The sequence below is a fragment of the Ceratotherium simum genome, chromosome 4 (genome assembly GCF_057802395.1).
Source record: "Ceratotherium simum simum isolate JZ-2026a chromosome 4, ASM5780239v1, whole genome shotgun sequence".
Classification (NCBI taxonomy): domain Eukaryota; kingdom Metazoa; phylum Chordata; class Mammalia; order Perissodactyla; family Rhinocerotidae; genus Ceratotherium; species Ceratotherium simum.
In genome coordinates, this window is record NC_141903.1 from 85,689,009 (window position 1) to 85,710,274 (window position 21,266).

General features: G+C 38.1%; 1 protein-coding gene across 1 annotated transcript in view; it reads right to left on the minus strand.

Annotated features, from left to right (window-relative positions):
• MSH3 (mutS homolog 3) overlaps positions 1–21,266 on the minus strand; it is a 170,769-nt gene that overhangs the window by 128,285 nt on the left and 21,218 nt on the right. The window contains exon 8 of the mRNA XM_087430101.1: positions 19,735–19,901. Within this exon, the coding sequence (XP_087286227.1) occupies positions 19,735–19,901 (167 nt within the window). The remainder of the gene's footprint in view (positions 1–19,734; positions 19,902–21,266) is intronic.

Here is a 21,266-nt window from a genome sequence, read left to right on the forward strand (position 1 = left end):
TCAGCCATGCCTTCTAGCCTACCTTTGAGCTTTCCCTTACATGATCCCACATGTCCATTTTCAACTTTAAAAAAATTCAATAAGAACTCACTAGAAAGCGTGGGTGTTCAAAATAAAAAGGAGTCTTTGTCTGTCCAGAAAAGGAAGTGGATACAATCATACCGATAGCTTCTTAGAAAGATGGCAACCTCTACTGAAAACCCCATGGCCGACAGTGAACCAAGGTGAGGAAGACCCAAAGCTTGATTTCAGCTGGTGAGTCTGCTTTAGACCAAACCAACAGGCACACAGTACAAGCCATAGATTCTGGAGACCAGGAGGACCCCTCTCCCAACCCTCCCCACCAAAGCAGAGGTGAAGGGACCTTAGCCAAGCTACCACTGAGGACTAGAAATTAAAAGCAGATGTAGGGCCAGGGCCCCTGCAGGATTAAAGAGCCCTCGAGGTAAACACCAGGACCTACCCACAGAGGACAGGCATATTGGGGAGCAAGAGGGAGGATGGAGAATTCTTCACTCACTGTGCAAACTCCACGGGGTCTCAGACAGAGGTCTAAGGCCTAGAAGTAATCAAGGCCAGCATGCATGGCAGCTGTGCTGCTCAGCAGACGAAGGGAGATGGGAGGTATTATCCCAAGGCAGGAAGTCTGGAGAAGATAAATTCATGTCCTTCTAAACCTTTCTCTGGCTTTTCCTAAACTTGTGGTTTTACTTTTCCTTCTTTTATAGTGCTTCTTACCCTTCTAAGGTAAAATTCCATCAAAAAACTTCTAATCTATCTTGGCAAACCTGATAGGAAAGTACTTCTATCTGCAGTGAGTTCAGGAAAGCTAAGAGTTGAGTGCTCGAACTTGGGAAACCAAAGGGAAGGGGAAAATGCGAAGGGGAGGGAATGGGGGCAGAAAGCCCAAAGCCATTTCTGCCTGTAGTCATGACCTCCAGCTTCTTCCCTGATCCTGGAAATCTCTCATGATGTATTCCTTTATAATAATATTTTAAAACCTCCATCCTTTCTAAATGCTTCAGCCCATCACAATCCTGGGTCTTTTTACCACCCATCTCCACATACCACACCTCCAGCCCCGTGCGCACATTCTTATTTAACAAGTGGGCCAAGACTCACCTCCTCCAAGACACTTTCCCAGAAGAATAACCACGTGCTAGGGCAGCCTGTGCTTTCTACTGGACACATAGGACTGTGGTTTGTAAAGTAATACCTTTAGAAATAAAGCTACTTTGTTTCAAGCACGCATGCTCTTTGTCAGAAACTTTACCCGCAGAGCTAGAAATACAAACCGTAATATGCATTATAAACGAATGAAAATCTCATGAAATATTAACGAAAATTATATCAACTGTGCTACAAAACATTACTCCTTTTGAAGTCCAGAAGCAGAGGTGAAGGAAAGGAACGCTTGCTTCCTTGTGTATGTGCTTCTCCCGAGAGGCCAGATAACATAGTGGTTAAGAGCACATGCTTCAGAGCCAGGAAGTCTGGATCAAATCCCAGTTCCACCATCACTAACTGTATAACCACAGACGTCACATATCTCTGCCTCAGTTTCCTCATCTATAAAATCCGTATTAAAAGAACAGTAGATCCCTCACAGGGTGTTCGTGAGAATAAATCAGTCAATAAATATAAACACCTTAGAATAGTGCCTAATACATAGTATTAACTATTGCTATTACAGTAGTCTCCCCTTATCCGTGGGGCATACGTTCCAAAACCCCCAGTGGATGCCTGAAACCGAGGATAGTCCAAATCCTATATATACAGTGTTTTCTCCTATACATACATACCTACAATAAAGTTTAATTTATAAATTAGGCACAGTAAGAGACTAACAACAATGATAATAAAATAGAACAATTACAACAATATACTGTATGGATGTTATGTGAATGCAGTCTCTCTCTCTCTCTCAAAATATCTTATTGTACTGCACTCATCCTTCTTCTTGTGATGATGTGAGATGATAAAATGCCTACGTGATGCAATGAAGTGAGGTGAATGATGTAGGCACCATAGTGTCAGGCTACACTTGACCTTCTGACAATACTTCAGAAGGAGGAGCATCTGCTTCTGGACCACAGTTGACCACAGGTAACGGAAACCACAGAAAGTAAAACTGCGCATAAGGAGTCGGGACCACTGTACTATCAATATTATTACTGCTACTTAAAAACGAGAGACGGGGGCCGGCCCTGTGGTGTAGCAGTTAAGTGCACACACTCCACTGCTGGCGGCCCGGGTTCGGATCCCGGGTGTGCACCGACGCACCCCTTGTCAAGCCATGCTGTGGCGGCATCCCACACGGATGTTAGCTCAGGGCCAGTCTTCCTCAGCAAAAAGGGGAGGATTAGCATGGATGTTAGCTCAGGGCTGATCTTCCTCACAAAAAAAAAAGAAAAAAAAGAGAGACAGGAGTAGTCACATGCTCAAAGGAAAGGGAAAAAAGGGAGAGAGCTTTAGAATGGATGTAACTGGGCAGGACAGGCACAAAGTAAAGAACACATCAGCAGTAAGGAATATTCTCAGACGCTACAAGAAACGTCTCTAATAGAAACTTTTTCACTCCAGAAGAACAGAGGATGAAGATGAGAAAAAGCTAATATGTGATTTCAGAAACCACTGACCCTCCCCAAAATACCACCACACCTACTTCTGATGCTCGAAATGCCTTTAAATAGACACAAAGCATTCTCATTTCATAAGGAGAAATAAAAGTAGTTACTCGAAGGTCACTTAAACAGCAGTCTTCAAAGATGAGAAAACAAAAGGAAGAGAAGGGCTTATCTATACTAAGGTCATTTTTACAGTTAAATATAAGAAAAACTAACAGCAAAAGTAGCTGAATTCCAAAACTGATTACTTAAGATTGTACCAACTATGCAATATTTATGTGTTTTCCTAAATGTTCCATGAATTCCTTAGCTTAATTTCTCTCTCTCACATACACATACACATACACACACACACACACACACACACGGCACACGCACATACACACGGTCATCTATTTTATATTCAACTCTAACTGGGTGTATTAGGGAGAAGTTGGCATGGTGGTCTCTAGAGCTCCCATCCCACCCTATGTTTCTAACATGTGGTAAATAACCTTTAAGAGCAAAAAACCCCACACTTTTCTAAATGACATCCTAGAAAGTCAGTGTCTAACATCTACTAGAGGAACACAAAAATCTAGGTCACTTTTCAAAATCAAATTCAGAATAAAGCCTCTGGCACCAACATAATTCAATGTGGACAGAACAGTTTTTCAACAAATGGTTGAAAACAACTAGTAATTGTATGGAGAAAAATGAACTTCAGCCTCTACCCTCATACTATGCTGAAAAATTAAATCAAAATATTTAAGCAGAGCTAAAAGTAAAAGCTAAAACTACAAAACTTCTAGAAGAAAACGTAAGAGGAAATCTTCACAAACCTGAAGTAGACAAAGACTTCTTAGAACACAAAAAGCATTAACCATAAAAGAAGAAATTAATAAATTTGACTTCCAACAAAATTAAAACCTTCTGTTCTTCCATGGTCATCAAGAAAATTAAAAGGAAAGCCATAGACTTGGAGAAAATATTCATAATACATATCTCTGACAAAGGATTTTTATTCAGAATGTAGAAAGAATTCTTAGAGCTCAATAATCAGACTAGCAACCCAATTCTTAAAAGGGGCAAAAGAGGATATATGAATAGCCAATAAGCAGATGAAAACCTCATGGGTCATCAAAGAAAAAAGCAAGTTAAAACCAAAAGGAGACACCACTTCACACTCACTATAATGGCTAAAATTTAAAAGACCGGCAATACCAAAGAGTTAGCCAAGACGTCGAGCAACTACAACTCTCACAGCCTGCTGGTGAGTGCATAATTGGGGAACTACTTTAAAAAATAGTTTGGCTGTTTCTTATACACACTTAAATATATACTTACCCATACAATCCAGCAATTCCATGCTTAGGTATTTACCCAAATAAAAACACACATCCATAAAAAGACTAGTACACAAATGTTCTTAGCAGCTTTACCGAAAATAGCTAAAAACCCAAAGTGATGGGATGAAAAGTTTTGGTATACTCATACAATGCAGTACTACTGAATAAAACGAAAGAAACTACACTCAACAACGTGGATGGATCTCACAGGCATTATGCTAAAAGGAGGTGGACACAAAAGAGTACCTATTGTAATGATTCCATGCATGTGAAATTCTAAAACTGTCTGAAATATCCTGTGGTGACAGAAATCAGATAAGTATTTGCTTGGAGGAGGAGGTGGAGGTGGGGCAAAAATGATGGCAAAGAGGCACAAGGCACAGGGAACGTTCTGGGAAGGCAGAAATGTTCTACTTCTCAATTGAGGTGCTGGTTACATTGATGTATGTATTTGTCAAGATTGACTCATTCACGTAAAATGTGTAGATTTTATGTCATGTAAATTATACTTGATTAAAGTTGATTAAAAATAAAGTTTTTTATATTTGCCATATAATTTATAGCTGAAAACTTTCTATTTAAAAAATCTGAACAATTAGACTAAACAAATTCCTGTGCAAATGTGTATTCCAAATACATTTTTGGAATAAGATTCTAATTCCAGGATTTACTCAACAAAAAGCAATGGTGTGGAGAAGTAGCACATTTTGAAGAAAAATATTTAACTTTACATTCTATATTTACTGGAGATGATCACAGTTTGAGATGATCATAGTTTAAATGTAATCCACTATTTTTATATGTATGTAAAATTTACCTTGTGTTAGATAACACAAGGTAAATTTTTAAAAATAATTTATGCTTCCTGTGGTTCAAAAAATTTTTCAATTGCAAAACCAAAAAATTATTACCTGACATTACATTTGCCTTTGAGAAAAAGCAAAAGAAATCCTACTTTTCTGAGAATGCTATAATCTTACATAATCCTGAAGAGAACAATCAGCATTAAAACATTCTCAGATCAGTGGAAATTTATCTAAAACATTTTTTTCATGCATGATTAAAAGCATTGTCCCAGCAACAGACACAAAATCAAGACCATTTCACTCAGATCATATCCCTTTTGAGTTCATTAACAAGCTCATGTCTGCCTTAGACAACCTAAAAAAGCTAATCTTCCTAAACTAATGTTTTTCTCTAAAAACACTAACTCTGATATTATCCCAAGAAAGAGCTGCTTCAAAAAAAAAAAATCAATAAATCAACTATCTGGAATTCACAGTACAATGAAAAATAAATTATACACAAATGACATGTCAGCTAAATGGTGTTTCCTTTTCAAGTCAACAAATCTTCACTGTGCAAGTACTACAGGGACAAATGGAAAAAAAGAAAAAAGAAGGTCCTTGCCCTGTGTTGAACTGTGTTGACACGGATTGAATTGTGTCCCTCTAAAATTCACTGTGGAAATCTTAATCCCCAGTACCTCAAAATGTGACCATATTTGGAGACAGGGTCTTTACACAGGTAATCAAATTAAAGTGAAGTCATTAGTGTGGGCCCTAGTCCAATATGACTGGTGTCCTTGGATCAAAAGGCGAAATTTGGAGATAGAGACACCATAGAAGGAAGACAATATAAAGAGACATGGGAAGAAGATGGCTGTCTGCAAGCCAAGAAGAGAGGCCTGGCACAGATCCTTCCCTCACAGCCCTTAGAAGGAACCAAATCTGCTGATACCTTAATTTTGGACTTCTAGCCTCCAGAACTGTGAAACAACAAATTTCTGTTTTTTAAGCCATGCCATCTGTGGTCCTTTGTTACTGCAGCCCTAGCAAATTAATACATCATACTAAAAGGCTCAACATCTGTTTAGAGATGCTTATAAACAAAACACTAGAATACCAAATAGATTGAGAAGAACTCTGGGTTAGTATCTGCCCATTTCAACAGTGTAAACATTCCCACCGTGGCTGATTTTAAGCTACCAATGCTTTAACAACCTGACAGAAAATTCCTGGAAATTTCACAACCCATTCTCGAAAGCCACTAGAAGCCAGCTCTATCAGAGACCAGAAACGCAGGCATCACTATCTAATATCCACAGGTGATTCCAATGGACAGCCAAGGTTAGAACCACAAAAACTGTAGGGCAGCTTCATAAAAGCAATCAGACTGTTAAGATACAGAATATTTAGATGTCGGGAAAAAACACTGCACAATGTACGAACAGCTTAAAAATGGCAGAAAAATACATGATGAACGAAAGGCAAGAGCTGACATCTACTGAGCTCTCACCACATTCCAGGCACTGGTCTAAGCCATCACATGCATTCACTACAACTCTAGGACATAGTTCTTTTATTACACACCTGCTTTTGCATAAGGAAACTGAGCCACAGAGAGGTTAATACCCACAGCTAATAAGCGAGAACGCTAGGATTCAAACTCAGGCTGTCTGGCCCCACACTCTGCACTTGGACCACTGTTCTGTGCCATCTCTCACTGTGCATGACACGTTTAGAGCGTGGCAGTGAGCCTGGTGTAGCTAGAGCCCAGAGTTAGGGGCAAGGGTCAAGGTAGGAGGAAGTGTGCCACACTTCTGGCCGCAGGTATGTTATTTTACACGAGCAATGCGTTTGCAAATCAAACTTCTGTAAAATGGATCATTTTAAACCTTTTTGCATAACTCGTTATTTAAATGCATCAAATCAAATTAGAATGTAAAAATATCTAAAAGTCTGCGAGTGAAATCTCTCTGTAAAACAAAATCACCTCCCCTTATCTTGTATCGAAATCCTGATTTTTATATATAAAGATTGCTCACCAGGCAAAAAGCACCTATAATCACTTAGGAGCAATCAGCATGGTCCAGAGCCTCTGAGAACAAAAGCAGGAAAATCATACAGATGCCCTAGGCCACAAACAGAATTCTGCAAGATGAGGCTGCACTTACTACGCACCTGGAGCACAGGCAGCACTAAGCAGGAAAAGCATGTGTTCCACTTTTGAGGATAGAGGAAAGACATCCACACACACGTCACATCACCATGACCCCAGGGGACTACTGAATTCCAGCACTGTTTTCTACATTCAGCCAGCATTCATCTTGGAATTGTACTTTTAAAAAAAAATCACTCTTTCTATCTGTGTGTTTGCAGAGCATAATATATCAGCACTTTGATCAAGGTAGTATTTCAGTATATAGGATAATGGCAGGAGTGAGCAAAACACACATCCCTGAAGTAAAATCTTTGCATTGTCAGTACAGAAGAAAAGATAAACTGGAAGGAAACATGCAAGCAGGAAGCAAGATGGAAGCTTCTCTCCTTCTAGAAGCATATACTTCAGTGTGCACAGGGCCTTGGAACTAAGAAAGCCCTTTCCTTACAGCCCCAGGAAAACGACAGAATGTGACAAGAGGCTAAGCTCTGTGACTCTCTGTAGCAATACGCAGGTGGGAAGGAGGCAGAAGATGACAATCAAGCTGCAGGCCAGGCTGTTCCCACTGTTCTCTGGCAGGGAGAAGAGAGAGGATGGTATTCTGGACGGGTGGGCAATCTCTTGTCTTACTCACTTTAATCACCCACAAGTAAACTTTGTGATATCTGGGGGTTGACAGTTAAGAGCTACATAAAAGACTGTAAAGTATACTTACCTATAAGGTAATTCATACACAAGCGATACCCTGACTTAGCAACTAGAAAGTGCACAAACTTAAAAAGGGCAGTAGTTCAGATCCTGGGCGCGCACCGATGCACCGCTTGTCTGGCCATGCTGAGGCGGCGTCCCACATACAGCAACTAGAAGGATGTGCAACTATGACATACAACTATCTACTGGGGCTTTGGGGGGGAAAAGGGGGGAAAAAAGGAGGAGGATTGGTAACAGATGTTAGCTCAGGGCCGGTCTTCCTCAGCAAAAAGAGGAGGATTGTCATGGATGTTAGCTCAGGGCTGATCTTCCCCACCAAAAAAAAAAAAGGGCAGAAATAACTTTAAAGAGCACTTCTAAACTCCCAATATTTCAGTCAGAACCACAACTCGTATTTACATTCCTATTTGCAAGAAAAGTTATGGCTACTTAAACAGCATTAAACACCTGTCATTTTTCAGCTGGTTTGGAAAAATGAGGCAGAAGAAACTAGGCATTCAAGGGAGAGAGGCAGTGGTCTGACATAACTCCAGTGCACAGCTCCCCATCAACAAAAAGTTCTTTAAAGCCAGAATCCAGGTCAAGAAAACCATTTTACATCATTACCCAATATCCACACATACTGACAGTGTATTACTCTTCTGTTGCTACTGTAACAAATTACTGCAAACTCAGTGGCTTAAAACAACACATATTTATTATCTTACAGTTCTTAGGTCAGAATTCCGCTACTGGTTTTATTGGGCTAAAATCAAGGTGTCGGCAGGGCTGCGTTCCTTTCTGGAAGCTCTAGGGGAGAAGCTGGTTCCCTGCCTTCTCCAGTTTCTAGTGGCGGTCTACATTCCTTGGCTCATGGCCTCTCCCTCCATCTTCAAAGCCAGTGTCAGCAGGTTAAATACTCACATCATATCACTCTGACCTCTTCTTCCTTCTCATCTACATTTAAGGACTCTTATGATTCATTGGGCCCACCTGGATAATCCAGGGTATCTCCCTATCTTCAAGTCAGCTGAGTAGCAACCTTAATCCCACCTGCCACCTTAATTCTCCTTTGCCATTTAACCTAACATATTCACAGGTTCCAGGGACTGGGACGTGGATACATCTGGAGGGCCACCATTCCACCTACCACAGATAGATAGATAGATACACATACACCCACACACGCTACTTGACCACCTGTGTCTGTTTCCTCATTTATAAAAAGGAATAATTTATAAATCATATAGTAGTTACTATATAATAATAGAACTACTTCAAAGGGTTATCGTGAAGATTACATGAGTTAATAATATGAGTAATGGTCATACAATATACGTACTATATAGTAAGAGCTTAATTAACTACATTTTACAAATTCTTATTTCATCTTTGTTTAAACTTTCTGTCACTGTGGAATGTGTTTTCCCAACACCTGTCCAGTTAAGTGTTACTATCCTAGGCCTCTGTTGCACTAAGCTTCCCTACGTTCTATGAAACTGTATTGTCTAATACAGTAGCTACTAACCACAGGCGGCTACTGACACTTGAAATGTGGCTAGTCAGAATTGAGATGCACTGCAAGTATAAAATACACTCTAGATTTTGACAACTTAGTACGTAAAAAAGAATGTAAAGAATTAACACGTTGAAATATTTTGGATATGTTGAACTAAATAAAATGTATTATTAAAATTAATTTCACCTGTTTCTTTTTACTATTTTAATGTGGCTACCAGAATATTTAAAATTACATATGTGACTCACATTTGTGGATCCTGTTATATTTCCACTGAGTGGGGCTGCTCTAGACAGAATTAGTCTCTCCCTCTCGTGTACTCGCTTAGTATTCAGTTTGCTTTCCAATCACACACTATTCAGTCTGCCTTGTTTTGGAGTGATCTGTAAATGTGCTGGCTCTCCAAACACAGTCACGTGCCACATAACGACATTTCAGTCAAGGACGGACCACATATACAATGACGGTCCCTTAAGATTAGTACAGATAGCCTAGGTGTGTGATAGGCTACACCATCTAGGTTTGTGTAAGTATACACATGATGTTTGCACAATGACAAAATCTCCTAACGACACACTTCTCAGAACATATCCCCATCGTTATGCAACTCGTGACTGTGGATTGGTAGCCTTTAATGGGCAAAGGCCAAGGATTTTTTAGTCTCCATAAGATCCATGGTAGTTGTACAAGAAATGTCTGTGAAGCTGAATGCAAAGGGAAACATTATTCAGCTAACGTGTTAATTATATACATCATTTGATTTATTGTGAACAGGAATGCCCACAAGTCAGTTTGTCACTCTTCAAAGCAACTTTTTCTTGGGTTAAAGACAGGATTAGGATATACAGCAAATGGAAAAACAAAGTTTCATAAAACAATACTTAGCTTATTACACACAATGCACTCATTCATCTTCAACTCTATACTATCCTATCCTTTTTTTAAAGCGGCAATTGCAACCCACAGAACTGTTTCCACAATCCACTAATGACTTGTGACCACAGTTCAAAAAGCACTGCCTTAACGGGCCAGGTGCAGGTCCTTTCTGGCTGGATACAAACCATCTTAAAGACATCATGCGACACTTAGCACTCCCCTGACCTCAATGGCCCCACCATGCAACGACTGACCCTGTGTTGTGGTCAGGGTCCAACACGGCCAGCAGGGAGGGCATGCAGATCCACTTATCATGCATTCTTCTCTCTACCAGCCTTTCTATTAGGGTTGGGGGCAATCCAATACCCCCACATGATATGTTCAGGGTCCATGTCCACTCCATGAGATGCAGAGCCCAACTCAGCCTGGCCAAGAAGAGTTGCTCCGAGCTGAAGGTACAAAGTAAGAGAAAAGTCCTGATGGCACTGAGGGAAAGAGTCCTGGGAACTTGTCAGAGTTTTCCGGACCCCTGGGGTGTGAAGGAGCTCCCAAGAAAACTTGGAGAAATGTCATCAACCTCAGTGTTAAGTATATTAAATCGAATTACATAGTAAATCAAATACCAGACGGGTATTTTTCTTAAAGAAGGTGCAGGGACAAGGGGTAAGAGAGGGAGACAGGGAGAGGTAGTTAGAGAAGAAAAATGATAGAGCTGAAAAAACATACCAGGACTTCCCAGACTTTTATTGCTGTAGGGATCAAGACTTGGGCTAGTGGCTAAAAAGAACGCACAAAAAGAGCATAGGAGGGGGAAGAAATTCCTGGCCTGAAAACAAGAGATAAGAGAATAATCTCAGAGTAATCAAGAAAAATAATGGAAATTAGTCAGAAATCTCCCTTCGGCAGAGAGGTTTGACAGGAAGGAGTCACTGAAAAGACTAATGGATAAGTCTAAGTCCACAAAGGCTCGGAGATAAGGAAGCCCAGAGGGCTCTGAACCAGGCTGGCCTCAAGTTTCTGACTGAAGGTAGAGAATGAAAGGAAGCTTTGCTAGAAGGGAAGAAAATGAAAGGAAACTTTCTTTGAACTATGAAGAGGGAAAGGGAAGAAAAACATAATTGAAGAGATCCTAAGGACAGATAGCTACTTGTATTAAGAGTTCAATTAAGGAGATTTTTGTATTTTATATTGCTATTAGGTTGTATCTTAATGATAGTAGAAGGTGGACTTACCAGCATCAAACAGGCCTAGAGATCCTATTTGCCATTTACTACCTCGGTGATCTTGCAACTTCCAAATAAAGCGCTTTAGTTAATTAGGAGAGGTTATGCAATTAAATCTTCAACCCCAACGAACAGGCATATTTACAAAACTCAAGTGGAAGTAATAAAACAATTCCACACATCTCACATCATTGCTTCTGAACTTTCTGCTCAAGCAGTCTGGCCCCACCTTGGAAGTTCTCTGTATAATCAGTAAGATCATCCCTCCAGACTCCTCAAATGCTGTTTCTTCCGATTCAACTACTGTAATACACCTATTGCATGTACACCCCATTATTTTCAAGTAGAGAGATTCCTGAAGAGTTATACTTAATGAAAATGTACAAAGAAACTCATTATTTAAACCCTCTAGCAAACACTCTTAAGGAATAACTATCACCTATTAATTTATCATGTTTTAAAATCTGGATTTTCATATAAAGGAGTTAAGCACACCCATTAAAAGTGCTAGCTAGATATGTAAAAACTAGCAATACCAAGAAAGCTACTGAAAATACAATGGCATTTCTACTGGGCAAGAAGTTAATGTAATTTTTAAAAGGAAATCAATATAAAATAGATTTTTATTATTAATAGGACTTCCTCTTTAAACGTTTTCTGAGAGACAAACATTTTCATACTATGTGTGAGATTTATTTCTGCTACTTAATCTACTACCATCTCTAGTACCACAATTTTCTAATTCTGAATTTTCTAAATAGTAAAGTGAAATTATTATATAATAAACATAACGAAATAGAATGATAAAGGAGTCAAGTTTACATTTATCTTCTACTCTAGAAAGGAATGAAGAAGAGGAGAAAGACAGACTAGAAAGAGAAAAAATAAAGATTTCCTATGAGCACCACAGTAGAAAAGATTTCAAGTGCCAGAGAAGAGGTTGGAATCTTATCATCAATATCAATCTTTAAAATGGTTACATAACTCCTTGCCCAGGATAACTTAGTTATATAGATTCCATTAATATCCACTGTAAGAGAACGTCCATGGAAACGTCAGGATGCTTAAATAAACTAATTTAAAGTGAGACTATTTTTTTAAAATTTTCTTAAGAATAAAAACAATGGGGAAAAAAATGATAGGAAATTAATATAGTCTTCTCAAAATGAGTTGGCTCTATCCATACTATTTAAATACACATTCATCATCATATATGTTACATGTATGAATTTCCAGGCACTACAACAATCCCTCTGTTTATAAAACCCAAATCATTTTTCCTAGGAAAAACAAAAAATATCCCTTATTCTCCTTATTACAAAAGTCATTTGTTTAATCATTCATTCATCAAGCAGTTATTAAGTACCCACTATATGCAAGCTACTAGGATAGGTACACAGAAGGGGACACAGAAGATCATTATTATACATTGTCTGTCACCATCCATCCCTTCTCAAGTCTCTTTCACAGGAAACTCTTTATCCAACCCCTCTCCTCAATACTGCTTTCTCTCCACTGCTTCACCCTTGATCTCTTTCATTTTCACTTTGCACAACCGTTCTCTCCAAACCCCACATCTGTCCTGCCCCGGGCTGCCATGCTCACCCTGGCAGGGCAGCCAACCAAACTGGTTTATGCTCCCCAAGAAAACCACACTCTCTCATATCTCCATCTGCCTGGCTGTCATTCTTCAAGTCTCAATTCTGGCATATTTCTTCTGGGAAGCCTCGCCTAACTCCTTCAGGCAAAGCTTGATATTCTTATGCTACCATTGACTCTGTGCGACCAGAACACTCGGCACTTTCATTATAATTGTTTATTTCCATGACTACCACCCTGTAGATTGTAAGAATCTGGAAGGTAGGGATCTTATTCATTTTTTATCTTTGCCATCTAGTAATGAACTTGGCACACAGTAAGCACCAAATAAATGTTTTTAAGAATGAATGAATGAATTTTAATAATGTGCAACTCAGAGGATATATCAGTAAGTTGAGAATCTACTGGAAATATCTATCAGTACAGATATTTTTTAGGAATAAGAAAAGAATAATCAATTAGCATTTACTGCTAGCTACCTACATTAATAAAAGAAACACAAAGGCAGAAAAAAATGCCTCAGTTAGAAAGGTGAACCGCTATGAAAAATAGAGAGGAATCCCTTTCTGGGCCTCAAATCCATCAACTATATTTCTCTAAAACTCTGAGTTGGATTTTTTTCTCATTCAAGCAATGGTCCCATTTACAATGGATTTAGCTCAAACACGCATACAGAATCTAAATGACAAGAAGCAGATCCGTGTGTCGTATACCGCCCCACAATGAGCCCCAGCACGGTCCCCTACCTTGTCACTCCTCCTCCACCTTCAGGAACGCCATCACATCTGCGCGCATTACCACTACAGCCCAATGGTTGTTGTTAAATCAACTCACATTTTTTAAACTCAAATACCAACTTAAGAATCTTTCTGCACCATAAAAATTTATGAAATCATAGGTTTGATCCACTAATTACACGTTTTTAAATACACCTTAAGTAAATATTTAACCAAGAAAGTAAAGAATGTTTATTTGTGAACCACTTAGAATTCTATCAGGTAAGTAAACCAGGTGCACCCCGCACTACCCATGGTGGCCGATGCGCTGTACAACCCATCTCCCACTCTTCCCCTGCCCCGGGGCCATTCCTCTTGCCACCAGGACTCACACATGATTTATGCCCTCTCCAGGCTCTCTGAATTCACTTGGTATTGTGTTTCCTTTATACTTTTGATTTTTAACTTAAATACTTAATATTTTGTAATAAGCAACAAAGGAGAAGCTTTATACAAAGGTAATATGACTTCATCATTGTGACAGTATTCTGATGGAGGACTGGTAAAACTTGACTGTTATTTTTTGTATGCTTAGATTGTTAATTCAGCAAGGAATGGAAGGAGGACTTTCCCCATTGGTTGTGTTTTTAAAAATGTTCTAACATGCTTAAAAACTTTAGGTGACACTGAAAAAATAAAAAGCTGTTTAAATTATAAAAAATTTGAAAAGGGAGTTTCCTTTTTCCCTTAATCAGATTCGTCCATGATTAAACTCACCCATGAGTAAAACTCAGTTTTACTACAGTAAGGGTTTGCACATTGGCATTATCAATTTAATCAAAGTGCTTTTTAAATCTTATTTTAATTAAAATTAAACTAATACCAAGGAAGTAAAGTTCAGTCATACTGAGAGCAATCTCTAAAATCAGATCTTGACTGGAAGCACTTCAGCTTCCGGGAAGGAGGAGTAGACATACTTTTCCCTATTTCTCCTGCTGAGTACAACTCCCTGAACATTACATATAAAATAAACATAAGACGACTCTGAAAGGTGGACAGAAAGCAGACAAGCTAGGGACCTGGAGACCTGAGGAAGGACACAGTGAGTTCACTAGTTTACTTGTTGCCACACATATCCCAGACTTGGAGCTGAGGAAGCTGACAACCAGGCAAGGCCAACAGCAGCAGAAAAGCCCCAACAAGCCTGCTCTCCCTAGACAAACCCCCAGGAAAGGTGCAGCCAAGCAAGACAGAAAACTTTTAGACAACAACCACTCTACTCTAGCCAAACACCACAGAAAAAACTGGAGTTCAAGCCCACCCAGGCTAGCAAAGGCTGAGGGGGGAGCCTCGACTTCCCTTCTCATCAGACTGATCAATGATGTCAATTGGTTAGGGTTAGTTTCTAACCAAATATCTTTCTAAATGTCAGGCAGCTTCAGAAAATTTTAAGAGTCAATACTGCAAAAAACAAACACATATCATTGACCACACCATTTGCAACAGATAAATTATAAGCACATATCCCTACTTTGTCCTGGTTCTCTACCTAGCTCCTTACCCCTCCTTTCTGTTTCTTTCTCTTCTTCCTCCTACTCCCAACTACTGACATCCTCCAAACTCCTTGGTCTTATTCTTTTCTCTGTATACTTTTTTTCCCTTATGGAAACTGTTTATCTTGTTTAAATTCAACTCTCCCCTCTAGGCAGTAGACTCACCTGTTCTCTTCTGTCATGCCTTTCCTGTGCCCAGAAACCTTACTGCCTTCCATTAGGAGTCTACACCCCTTTGCTGGATTTTATGGTCCTCACCCTTTCTTTCCCAGCTCTCAACACGCAAGTTCCCCTCCAATCAGAAAAGTCGCCCCTCTGTCTTTCCAGCCTGTATGCCTCAGAGCTCACATCATTTCCACACACACAACATACCCTCCCCTCCTCCCCAATACCAATTTAAATGATCTGCAAATGTCCCCAGCCCAGCCTACCTCTTCCACAAAGCCTTCCTTGACTATGCCAGGGCCCAGGAAGCTCTCCTCCTCTGAACTCAAAATTGAGCATCCCAGGCTCTGTTCATCTGACTTGCCTTAAAAATCAGTTTCTTTGAGAACTAGAAAATATTAACTAATATTTGTTTATTGCTTTCCATAGCTTTCCTCTCGACAAGTTTTATAAACATATAACATCTCTAAGCTAAAGAGATCTTAACTGCAGTTAATACAGTGCTTAAAATCATTGCTTTCCCTTTGTTTCTCTCCATTCTTACAACAAATGGAAGAGGTAAAAATTAAGATAGTAAGACTGATTTCCTAAGATCAAAACTGAAATCTTATAAACACATTTTACATAAATAAAGATAATTAAGCTAAGAAAAATTGATAGTTTATCATTAATTATAAATAATAATTTTAGCTTAGTACCTTCTTTGACTAATAGTCATTCTAAATTACCACAGGATACAAGGTAAATAAGTCTGTACCTAGAGATATAAAAATAAATGTGAAGGTTTTAGTAGTCTTTAAATTGTAATTCACAAAATATAAAATCCTTTGGAGACCTCTTGTGGTCAAAGTTAAGAATATCAAAAAAACTAATACTTTAAAACGGATATTCTATAATTCAGAGCCATTCTTCTGCCTTTTCTCACACAGCTTTATTATTTCTTCAATATTAATATAATATCAACCATTAAATGACAACAACAGCTGTTTTTACCTTCAGATTGACAGTGGAAGAAAAAGAAGGGATTCTGAGACACAAGAAACTAGTTATCACTATTCAAAACGGACAAGAAGATAGCACCAAAAACACAACAAAACAACTTTTCTCCTTGAAATTCAATGCTATTCTGTTTACTGGGATTAAATACAGAACAGAATTTGGCAAGTTATGTTCTTCATACCTAATTAAAAGCGTTCTCTATCCCCATTGCTAATTTTTTCTTTTCTTTTTTTAAAATATGGCTGGGAGTTGTATCTCAGGTTGATAAAGGCTAAGTTTCACAGATGTTAAAATGGACCCACTAGCATTTAGGGGGAAAATTAAGATAGGACCACATCTCAAACAATAAAGCAAAATTTTTAAAAAGTGAATTAAAAGTTGAAAGCTAAAAATTAATTTAAAAAAAAATACATTGACTAAAGTAAAATACAGATGATTATTAAAGTATTTTCAGAATGAGGAGAGATCTTTCTAGGATATAAATAAAGGATATAAATTAAAAAAAATAAATAAAAATTTAAAAAAATAAATAAAAAAAAAATAAAGGAATGCTACCATAAGCATGGGGGACTTAATTGGTCCAGGCAGTCTACTAAAAACACACAGAAATAGTGAATTAAAATATAATAAAAAATTTTTTTTCAAGAGAGTTAAAAAAAAAGAGGAAATCCCCAAGGGCCAAGAACAATAAGAGAGACATAGCTATAGGTGGGAGGAGACACCATAAAGGGCCATCCACAGAGCGTGGAGTAAGAAGGTCCAACATACTCCTGACAGGAGTTCCAGAAGAGAACAGGGGAGAGACAGTATTAAAAGAGATAATGGCTGACAGGAATAATAAAAATAGCTTCCATCTATGCAGAGCTCTCTATGCCTGCCGGGCACTGTTTCAAAGCCCTTTACCTTTATATTAATTTACTTAATCCTCACAACAATCCTATGAGGTAAGCACTCTTACTATTCCTATTTTTAAAAAAAGGAAACTGAAGGACAACACAATTGAGTAATTTACCCAAAGTCACTCAGGGGAAAGCCGATTTTCCAAACCAAACCCTATGTCACAGGAGCCACACTGACCATTTGACTTTCAAATCTCCACTATTCCATTCTGTCCAAATCAGCTTTAGATACTCCACAGAAATGTAGATTAATTTTTGACTTTGCTTAGTCCATCATGTGAATAAAATTTTAAAAATAAACATAGGAAAAATTATATATTCCCAAAGCCAACCAAAGAAATACAAATTAAAACAAGAGAAGGCAGTCACCAAATTTGGTAAAACCCACATATGACACCCAAACTATCTTTGGTATGCCAAATGGCTTTTGAATCTCATTTGATGAATAAACATTTAGGAATATCCCCAGGCAATGCTGCCTGCCAGCCAAAAAATTCAGTTTTGGCAATGTTTTTGTGGAATGTTTTGATATTTTACTGAATTTTGCCTTTATCATCTTATAAAAATAAGTGGAAATCAAAAAAACGAGTGTCGATTCAATTGATCAACTTTAGTATCAATTACATCTCAATTAATCAAATACACACTCAGTTATGAAGAAAAATTCAAAAACTTGACAACGAAATACTGGAAATGAAGTTTTAGAACACTATCTTAAAATTTTTTAGAGATTTTATTAACTTTTTTAGCTCTCCGAGAGCAGCACCCCTTATAAGTCTACTGTCTGACTTTTAATTATTCAAGTTTGAACACACTGTCAGGAAAACGATTAAGAACAAAATAATAGGACTTTAATAAGGACTTAAATAAGAGCTTTGTAAATGTTTATACCCTCTGACCCAGTAATTCCACTTTTAGGAATTCAGCTTAAGGAAATAATCAGAAATGCACATAAATATTTCTATGCATGAATATTCTTTACAGCAATATTTGTAATACTGAAAAAAAACATAACATAATGAAAGGGTATAGATAAATTATGATCCACCTACATCACTGAATGTTATGCAGTCATTTTGTTTTCATGAGTACCCAATGAAATATTAGGAAATGAAACGATGTTCTCTAGGATTTGCTTCAAATAAATAATCCAGGTAGGAAGGGTTATGGATGAAATGAAATCGGCTGAGCTGAGAAATGTTGAAGCTGGTTGATGGATCATGGGGGTTCACTATACTATTCTGTATAATTTTGTATATGTTTGAAATTTTCCATAATAACGTAAAAAAATATATGGGGAATTTTAACTAAAAAAATGGGATACAAGACTGATTTTGCAACAGGAATCCAAGTTTATAAGCAAAAAAAGGTGATATACATATGCAGAAATAATATACCAAAAAGTTTAACGGTAGTTATCTCTGGGTTGTAGGATTTGACTTAATATTTTTATCTTTTTTTTTTTCTAGCTCCCAATTTCTCCTAAATGAATATGGATTACTGTTACAATCAAAAAATATATTATGAAAGCTACTTTAAAAGAAGTTCAGTTCAAATGAAAAAGGAACACTCAACTCTAAGAACAAAGAAACATATGGAATTTCACTCAGTTTGATTTTCCAACTGATTTGTCAACCCACAAAATGGAAATCTTTACGGCTCCCCTGCCTAGTCTAAAGTCCAAATTCCTCAATAGATAAAGTCCTCTTCACTCGAGCCCCAGCCCACCCTTCCAGGATCTTCTCCCACCATGCTCCTCCAGGTAGCAGTATAGAATCTTCCCAACCACGCACCTTCATGTTTGTCACTTAATACATCCTGCTTCGTGAATCAGTCAGTTATGTACACCTCTGCTTCTCCTGCTGGATTATAAACTCTGCCAGACACAGACCACAACCACATCTTCTTCCTCTGTATGCCACAGTGCCTAGCACACTGCCTCATAAATGAGAGATGTGACCTTAGATCTAGTAAATAAAACTACTAGACACAGCCACAAATTGAAACTTGCAGCAGCACAGATAAAGCATTTTCAAAATTATATAAACTACCTACGAAACAAACTCTAGGGCCGGCCCCGTGGCTTAGCAGTTAAGTGCACGCACTCCGCTGCTGGCGGCCCGGGTTCGGATCCCGGGCGCGCACCGACACACTGCTTCTCCGGCCATGCTGAGGCCGCGTCCCACATACAGCAACTAGAAGGATGTGCAGCTATGACATACAACTATCTACTGGGGCTTTGGGGGGAAAGATAAATAAATAAATAAAATTATAAAAAAAAAAAAAAGAAACGAACTCTAAATTATCTCGAGAAACTGAAGATTAATTACCAAATATCATTAATATCATAAACTCTTTAATGACAAAATAATATTCTTAAATAATACCATAAGCCCCTTTAAAAAGATCAACTTCTAAAGTCCTACATTAAGGTGATATTACGGGTAAATTTTGTTTATCTTTTTTGAAATTTCTACTACTACTGTTGAAATATTTTTACAAGTAAAATCTATTTTTAACAACTTTAATAAGTATCAGTTCTGGATTAAATCTAAGTTTCAGAATCAATACTGTTTTCCAGCAACGTGCCAACTCACCTAACAGCCGTGGCTCTCTGGATGAGCATCTCTGTTTGCTCCGACAAGTCTGATGGAAGCAGCAGCTCCACAGGCTGTAGGCTCAATATCCGAGTTTCCAGCTCTGAACGGGAAGCAGAGTCCTGGAAACTATCAAACACAACCTCACCTGTGGCAGGCAGCACTCCCTAAAAACAAATAAAAATAGAATGTCACAGAAAAGATTTATTTTTCCCAATAATAAATGACACAGCATAAATAAACATGGAAATAGTGAAGATGACACACTCACTAGTACGTACTCCATCTCTAAAGTGTTTGAAAACCTGTTTGCTTTCCAAGACTCTTACTGAAGAAGTCAGATTCACCATATGCTAGATAGGATTTTAGAGAGACACCCCGAGTCCAAGTCCTGGATCTAACACACCTGACAGAGTGACCGTCACAAGTCACCAAACCCTATTGGGCCTCGGTTTCCTCCTCTGTAAGTAGGAATAAAACAGACCCTACTTCCCTTATAGGGTTAATCTAAGGGTCAAATCAGAAAACTAATGTGAATGTTTGTAAACTGTAAAGCACTGTACAAATAGTAGCTGTCATCATTAAAAGTCATAAATTATATGTTCCTAGTAACCTGGCCACCAGAGTAGCAAGGAATTACTATTTCATTACATAAAATTAATAAATAAAAGTATAATTTTTTCCAAAAACAAAAAGAAATATAACAAACCTGAATGAACCCCGTGTAGACTGTGTAGATAGGTACTCCCCTACCCAGGGAAATAACCAGGATAACTAAAAGCCACCTCCATCACCCCAAGCCAACAATAGCAGAAATAAACTGGAAAAGATCATTTTTGGAAGAAGTGAAAAAGTTAAGAAATGTACCCAAGATCGCAGGGTGATAAAATGGTGGAGCCAAGACTCACGTAGTCTGATTCCACAGGCCACACTCTTATCCACTACTGAGCTTAAGAAATGTAATAAGGGGCTAGTTACAGACTGCATTAGCTGACGGGAGGAAAAACAACCAAGCCCTACACTCCTACGCTGCTGACGGAAAGTCAACTGACAGCCTCTTCAGAAGACAGCCTGGCATTTTTCTAGGAAAGTTGAAAACAGCCATACCCTATAACTTAGCAATTCCTCCCCTAGGTATAGACTCTGGGCATATGTATACCAGAAGACATGTACAAAAAGGTTTATAGCAGCATTTTCTGAACAACCAAAAACTGGAAAGAACCCACATGTCCATCAACAGAAGAATGAATAAACTCTAGATAATAAAATGAAATACAATGTAGCAATAACAATGAACGAACTACTACAGTAACACATGTAAATAAATCTTATATACACAATAAACAAAAGAAGCAAGACCGAAAAGGATATATACAACATGTTTGTACATAGTTTATACAAACTATACACTATATATAATATACTAGACATTTAATATATAATATAGTATTATTATATTAGATAAAGTATAATATACAATATATTTGTATATAGTTTCAGGTGGTAAAACTGGAACTAAAAGCAAGGAAATT